Source organism: Rhincodon typus, chromosome 17 (assembly GCF_021869965.1).
Source record: "Rhincodon typus isolate 14 chromosome 17, sRhiTyp1.1, whole genome shotgun sequence".
NCBI classification, from domain to species: domain Eukaryota; kingdom Metazoa; phylum Chordata; class Chondrichthyes; order Orectolobiformes; family Rhincodontidae; genus Rhincodon; species Rhincodon typus.
Window position 1 is genome coordinate 3842017 of NC_063348.1, and position 8233 is coordinate 3850249.

At 44.2% G+C, this 8233-nt stretch overlaps 1 protein-coding gene across 4 annotated transcripts in view; it reads right to left on the bottom strand.

The window, feature by feature from the left end:
• Positions 1–7931, bottom strand: part of LOC109922981 (protein phosphatase 1 regulatory subunit 12A-like) — a 163851-nt gene extending 155920 nt beyond the window's left edge. For all 4 annotated transcript variants that reach the window (XM_048607020.1, XM_048607023.1, XM_048607022.1 and 1 more), the window contains exon 1: positions 7547–7931. In XM_048607020.1, coding sequence (XP_048462977.1) covers positions 7547–7813 — 267 coding nt within the window. In that variant the 5' untranslated portion in view covers positions 7814–7931. The remainder of the gene's footprint in view (positions 1–7546) is intronic.
• Between the last annotated feature and the right edge of the window lie 302 nt (positions 7932–8233).

The following is an 8233-nucleotide window of genomic DNA, read 5'->3' on the forward strand; positions in this document are numbered from 1 at the left end:
CTGGCCCTGAAATAACCCCGCGACCTGTCACGCTGGCCCTGAAATAATCCTTATTACTGATCATGCTGACCCTTTAATAACACCCGTGATGTCATGCTGACCCCACAACAAATTTAACCCGGCAATAACCCGATGATCTATCACATTGACTGTGCGATAAGCTTGCTATCCATTCACATTGACCCTGTAATGACCCATGATCTATTTTGACAACCCCACAATAACCCCATGATCCATCATGGTGCCCCTATAACAGCCCTGTGACCCTGCAATAACCCTGACCTGTCATGCTGAACCCACAAAGGCTGTGACCCTGTATTAATCCCGTGACCCATCTCACTAACCCCATAATAACCATGATTCCACAATAACCTTGCGACACATCATGCTGCCCCCACAATTACCCCTTGATCCATGGTGCTGACCCCACAATAATCCTGTGACTTTGTAATAACCCCATGACCTGTCACACTGACTCTCCAATAACCTTGATTCCTGTGATCCATGATGCGGAGCCCACAATACTTCTGTGGCCTGTCATGATGACTGCACAATAGCTCAATGACCCAGACACTGACCCCATTAAAAATCATGTGAGCCTGTTGTGCTGTTCTCATCAATAAGTCTCAAATCCCTGGCTTTGTCAGTAGACCACTTCACTTAAATGGCTAACCTTCTCCAGGGTGGTGGGAAATGCAAAAAGTGATGGAAATGGTAGCCAATCATTCATGAGTTACACGTACACTAAATAAGAGAGAAGGTATTTTTATTAAAAACTGAAAGAACTGCGGATGCTGTAAATCAGGAACGAAAACAAAGTTGCCGGAAAAGCCCAGCGGGTCTGGCAGCATCTGTGTCGGAAAAAATAAAGTTAACGGTTTGGGTCTGGTGACCCTTCCTCAGGTATTTTTATTGTTTCAATTATACAAGGTTCAATTCTAGCTGCAGAAACCTGACCATAGCTACACTGCCATTTCCAGGGAGTCTTTCAGAGCCAAACTTTGAAAACCAGCTGTATATTTTGGCCTTGAACACAATGTGCGTTTGGACTCCTTTTATAACGTGCTATACTCCTGACTCAGGGTTGACATGTGACTTTCCACATTTCTGGCATATGAAAACAACAAAGGTGCAAACATATCTACTGTGCCCCTGAACAAACCACTCAATACGGCCACTATAAGTCTAAAATGGAGTTTGATGGGATTGGAATGTGGTCTCCTTTTAACAAAGGGCCACAGTTTAAAATGCAAAGAACTTATGCTAGACCTTGATATAAAAATAAACTGGTTACGCTCCCAGTGGAAGTACTGCAACCAGTTCTGGGAACTACATGAGGATGGATAGTAAGGCCCTGCAAAATGCACATAAGGTTCACAAGAATGAATTCAAGAATGTGAGACTTCAGTTATGCAGGAAAACTGCAAAGGATGGAAATTGTTCTCTTTATAGCACAGAAGGTGAAAGTGGAATTTGGAAGGTCTTCAAAAGTGAGGCATATTGATGGAGTATATAAAAAGATACTATTCCCCTTGGCGAAGGGTCAGCAACCAGAGGTCATCAATTGAATGTAATTGCCAAAAGAACGAGAGAGAGGTAGGGGCACACTCCTTTTAAATGCAGAGTCGTTACAATTTGCAGCGTATAGCTAAAAAGACTGTTTGAGAGATTCAATAATAACTTTCAAAAAGGAACTGGATAAATCTTTCAACGAGATAAATTTGCAGGACTCTGGGGAAACAGCAAGGGAGCGGAGTGAATAAGTGAAATGTCTTTCAAAGATTTGGTACAGGCACAAAAGACCAAAAGGAGTGTTGTATCATTGTCAGATTGCTCAACCCCGTTTAGTAGTACAGCTGTTTACAACACATATTAACAACTTGGAAGAAGGAGGTGAACATACCAGATTTGCAGACGACACTGAAACTGGTGGAAAGGCAAGTTATGAGAGGGATACAAACAGCTTACAGAGAGATACCGATAGGTTAAGTAAGTGGGCAAAAATTTGCCAAATGACTTATAACATGGGAAAATGTGAAGTTTTTCATTTTGGAAGGGAGAACAAAATAACAGTGTATTAGTTAAATGGGGAAAAACTGCAGGAATTGGCAAGGGACTGTAGAAACCACAGAAAGCTAGCACAAAGGTGCAGCAGGTAATCAGGAAGGCTAATGAAAAGTTGGGCCTTTTTCAAGGTGGTTGGAGTTTACGAGTTGGGAAGTCTGACTGCAACTGGACAAGGTGCTGGTGAGACTACGTCTGAAGTACTGTGAGCAGTTTTGTTTCCCTTATTTAAGGGAGGTTTTTTTTCAGTGGACGCAGTTCAGAGAAGGTTCACTAGGATGATCCCCAGAATGGGGGATTGTCTTATCAGCAAAGGCTAAACAGGTTGGAACGCTACTCGCTGAAGTTTAGAAGAATGAGAGGTGATATATAGGATTCTTAAAGGGCTTGAGAGAGTAAATGCTGAGAGGAGATTTTCCCCATGTGGGACAGTGTAGGGCCAAAGGACATAGTTTCAGAATAAAGAGGTGTTAATTTAAGACCAAGTTGAAGAACAGATTTTCTTTGGAACTCCTTGCCACAGAGAACTATGGAGAAAGAGTCCTTGTGTATATTTAAGACCAAGATGGATATATTCTGGATCAGTAGGGAAATCAAGAGTTATGAGGAAAGGGCAGGAAAGTGGATGCGAGGAAATGTTAGATCAGCCATGATCCTACTGAATGGTGGAGCAGGCTTGAGGGGCTGAATGGCCCACTCCTCTTCCTATTTCCAATGGCTGTAATCAGAGACTAAACCAAATTCCCCATTACCAGTCCTCAAATCAAAATCAGCCAACAGAAACAAAGACCTCAACACAGTGAAAATAATTCAAAGTCATTGTAGAATCATTATGATTGAGCTGAATTCACCAAACATGGTGCCATTTCCAGTCAGTCAAACTTCACACATGCATACATAGGAAATAAAGCTGCAAAAACAAATAGCACCTACATGGCTCACCCCAGCTCTCTGAGCTAGAGGATGGGTGGGCAGGGATTTGGGTAGTGAGTTTAGGGAGAGTTAGCCTTAGGTGTGAAGGCTGAACACAGTGACATCTTATCAGATACATCAGGATTACAAAACAAAAGGGCAGGATCACCAAGCAGCTACAAGTCTGTAAGTGGTACAGAAGTGACAAAAAAATTAATCGGGGGGGGTAGGTTACAGTTAAATGCTTCACCTAAATCAAACCATAATTTCAACCAGAACAAGCGATCAGTTTTAAAAATAACTAAACTAAGCTGATCAAGTAAATAAACTTTAAATTGATAAAAGAAAGTTACATAGGCACGGCAATGCATGCAGTGTGCCATAACTGCAGCATGAGAGAGTTTGTGGAGTGCAGCCATATCTACACCTCCAGGAATGTCGGCTTGGGTTCTGAGCTGAAATCAGAGGTTCAAACATCATAAGGAGATAAGGGAAGGGGATAAGTTTTTCCGAAATACTTTGATCCAGGAGACAATACACTCCTCAGGAGGGATAGAGATACAAGTCTGATTAGTGTACAAATTACTCCAGTGAATTAGATCCATGAATTAATACTAATATTAATGTTAATTTATGGCAAAGTGAGCCAAAAGCTCTGGGTTCAAGTCCCATGTCAGATAAGACGATAAGACCATAAGACCAGAAGACACTGGAGCAGAAATTAGGCCATTCGGCCCATCGAGTCTGCTCCGCCATTCAATTATGGCTGATAAGTTCCTCAACCCCATAACCCTTAATCCTCTTGACAATCAAGAACCTATCTATCTCAGTCTTAAATATACTCAATGACCTGGCCTCCCCAGCCCTCTGTGTTGAATTCCTTAGATTCACCACTCTCTGGCTGAAGAAGTTTCTCCTTATCTCCGTTCTAAAAGGTCTTCCCTTTACTCTCAGGCTGTGTCCTTGGGTCCTAGTCTCTCCTACTAATGGAAGCATCTTCCCAATATCCACTCTGTCCAGGCTATTCAGTATTCTGTAAGTTTCAATTAGATCCCACCGCCCCCCCCCGGCAACTCATCCTTCTAAAGTCCAATGAGTATAGTCCCAGAGTCCCCAAACATTCCTCATATGTTAAGCTTTTCATTCCTGGGACCAGTCTCGTGAGCCTGCTCTGAACCCACTCGAGGGCCAGTACATCCTTCCTGAGGTATGGGGCCCAAAACTGCACACAATACTCCAAATGTGGCCTGACGAGAGCCTTATAAAGCCTCTGTAGTACGTCCCTGCTATTAAATTCAAGTCCTCTCAAAATAAAATGCCAACACTGCATTTGCCTTCCTGACTACTGACACAACCTGCAAGCTTACCTTGAGAGAATCCGGGACCAGAACTCCCAAGTCTCTTTGCACTTCAGACTTCTGAATTTTCTCCCCATTTAGAAAATAGTCCATGCTTCTATTCTTCTTACCAAAGTGCATGACCTCACACTTCCCCATCTTATTGGCCATGAAGGCATACAAGTAACATAAGCAAAAGGTCAATTGTCAGCTTGTAAATCTTTCAAATATGCCTGCTGGTGGGAAGAAAGAGCTGAAGTGTTTCCTAGTTAGCCATCCTGCAGAGGTAATGGAAATCCACTGTAGTACTCTACCCTGAAGCATGAATTAATCCAATAGCTGTCTGAAACCTCAACTCTCAGAAACAAGAACGGGAAAGAAAGAAAGTAATAATGAGCAGTGAATTAAAAACCCCGACTGGGAAAAGAGATTTTCAATCACAGCTAACCACAGAAGTTAGCGAAAGATACAATCAGCTTAAAGGAGGATGCTCATAATGTTGGCAAGACGAGGAGTACACATGTCCAATACAGGCAGAGTTGAGATAACTGAAAATGGGGAATAAGGAAATGGCAGGTACATTAAATAAATCTTTTGTATTTATTTTCCACAATAAATATAATTCAGAATTAATGGGGAACCAATGAGAAATGTGGAACTTGTTAGTACAGAATTGGCAGTGGAGACATTAACGGCACTAAAAGCCAACAAATCCCTGAACCGGATGACACACATCTAAGTTTTTGAAGGAGCCAAGTAAAATGAAAGAAAGCAAAATATTTCTTAAATGCTGATTGAATATCAACATTTTAAAAACAGAGTGACCTAGGTGTTTGTGTACACAAATCACAGATGTTAACACGAAAGAACAGCAAACAATGAGGAAAGGAAATGGTATATTCGCCTTTACTACAAAAGAAATGGAGAGATAAGAATATCACTGCAGCTAGACTTTGATATAGGTCATTAATGAGACCACACCTGCAGTATTGACAATAGTTTTGGTTTTATTATCTAAAGGAAGGATATAGTGCCAAGGGAGCAAGGCAAGTTCACTCAGCTGACTCCTGACATGGGAGATTGTTCTAAAGGAGAGATTGAACAGACGAGGCCTTCAATCCCTAAGGTATCCAAGAGAGCTAAACATAGTAAACTCTTGAAGGCGTTTGACAGAGTGAAGACAATCTGGAATAGGGTGCCTCAGTCTCAGGATAAGGGGTTGGCCTGAGATGAGGATAGATTTCATCACTCACAGGGTCATCAATCTACGGAATTCTCTCCTACAGAATGCAATAGATGCTCAGTTTGAGTGTATGCAAGACAGAGGAAGACACATTTTTTGGATACAATGGAATTAAGTGACATAGAAAAGTTGGAGTTGAGGTAGCAAATCAGCCATGATAGAAATGCCCTGCTATTCGATTTAAAAAGAGTCAAATGACCCAGTCTTATTACTAATGCAGTAATACAAGAAATATGAACCGTACTTTAAAAGTATTTCATTGGTTGCAGAGGTTTTTTGGACATCCTGAAGTCATTGTAGGTTTGAAATTAATAATGACTTATTTGTTTCCTACTATTCCACAATATAACAGACTAACATTTAGGATTTGTAATCTTTTTAAGGACCATGCTTTTAAGAGTAATGACAGAGTTCAAGTTCAGGAGGTTTCTCAAAACACTGTCAAGTCTGTTGACAAGAAGTTCCATGATCAACTGCTGATCTGATCTATTATCCATTGCCTTGCAATGGAGAACCAGGGACTATTTAATTATCCAATGAATGACTAAGTGAGAGATATTATGTTTAAATACATAAATAACAAGGAAAGGGGTTATTTGGCACAGACAACAGACCACGTTATCCTTCACATCAGTAGCTTCTGTACCTCATTTTTAATAGAATCTTTATTGCCCTTTTCTTCAAATCTATCCTTCAATACTGCAATCCATCCTCTCACAATCCTTTCTGTAAACATTGCCCCCTTATTCCAGACTGGTATGCCCCTCAATTGCTTAGAAACCTACCTCTTCAAAGTTATTTTGCCCCACTACCCTATCAATTTAAAACATTAAATATCAAATTGACTCTGATCACCTCCGTTCTAACAGAAACACTCCTATTTTACTTCATATTTGTTAAAATAAATTTATTTGCAGAGTACTGCGAACACAAGAGAAGACACTTTGTCACAGGGAGTGGGTTGAGGCAGAGAAGTCTGCATTGTTTAAAACATAAACCGTATAAACATTGAAAGAAAAAATGAGGACATGACAGCAGTGTGTGCATTGGGGGGTGGTGGGGGGGGAATTAGTTTTTGGATTGCAAGGAGCTGGCAAATCCATGGCGGGCTGACTGGTCTCAAGTGCTGTCAGCTCCCAGGGTGAAAATGACAGAATTGCTGATCTCTGCCAACAAACCTGCAGTACGGAGTCAGAGCTAGGGGGTTCGCACTGCCCTGTAAACCTTGTCACCTGCTGACTGACTTTTTTTGCCTTATTAAGCTCTCTCTTGTCTGATCTGTGCTGGAATCCCAGAAATGATAAGGGCGGGGGAGGGTTTAGGGAAGAACAGGACGGGGTTAGGGTAAGGCGGCAGGAGGATGTGCCCCGATTGCTCACGTTTCTCTCCCCCCACCCCCGAGGGGGAGGTGGGGGTCGGTGAAAGAGGTGTTGAGGATCGCCCTGGGAGGGTTGCAGAGAGACAGCGGAGACAGAGAGAGAGAGAGAGAGAGAGAAAGCAGGCATCCCCCTACCCTCGTCCCCGAAGGCACAGAGCCCCCTCGGGGGAGTAAGGGGGCAGAAAGCGGCACGATCCTGGACCGCGACTCAGCCCCGAAGCCGCGGTCCATGAAGAGGAGGGAGAGCCAGGAGCTGGGAATGTAACTCCCTGCCCAGGACTTTGTGCTGCAACAAACAAGGGAAGGGAAGAGGGGAAGGGAAGGGAAGGGAAGAGGGGAAGGCTCATTTTGCCCTTGCAGACCATCTCAATAACGTTTTCACAACCACCTATTTGTTCCACTGGTGTCTCCTCTTTCTCCCCATTTATAATCATGTTTGTGAATGGGTTTCTCCTGGGGAGAAGGGAGGGAGGGAGGTGTTTGAAGCTGCTGTCCCTGTGCAGTTCCCACACTAACTGAGAGGTGCCTGCTCTGGGCAGTGAGATTCAGTCCCTCTGCCTGGGAAAGGTAAAGGGGACGGGGTGGGTTCTGAACCCTGGGTGTGTTTTGTACCTGGTGCAGGGCGGTCAGTCCATCCACATTGGTGTAGTTGATGTCAGCTCCTTGCTGCAGCAGCTTCTCCACCTCCTCCTGGTCCCCGCTGGAACAGGCGGCCAGGAACACGGCCCCCTCGGCGAACTTGACCCGCAGCTGCTTGGTGCGGGGCCGCTCCGACTCGCGGTCGGTCTCGGAGCCCAGCCAGCGCTTCAGCTGTTCCTTCCTCTTGTGCTTGGCGTTGTCACTGCGGGCCTGGTCCCTCTCCCGATCCTCAGCCGCCATCTTCCACTCAACTCAACCGGGAGTGCCCCAAAATCCCAGCTCCAGCCTCCGCCGCACAGCTCTGCGCCATCTACACACCCCCTGTATACATTGCAGCCCGAGGAGCAGCCAACCTTACAGCGTCCGCACTCAGGCACACTATATACATCTCAGCTCCCATAACCCTGCGCCATCTAGTCACATCCCTTATACACTGCAGCCTGGCTTTCCACTCCTCTCCCAGATCCTTTCCCCACACACAGATTACCAGATCCAGGTACCCAACCCAACATCACATTCAGATCCCTTCCCCACACCCTTTACCAGACCCAGGTACCCAACCCAACATCACATTCAAATCCCTTCCTCACACCCATTACCAGACCCAGGTACCCAACCCAACATCACATTCAGACCCCTTCCCCACACACAGATTACCAG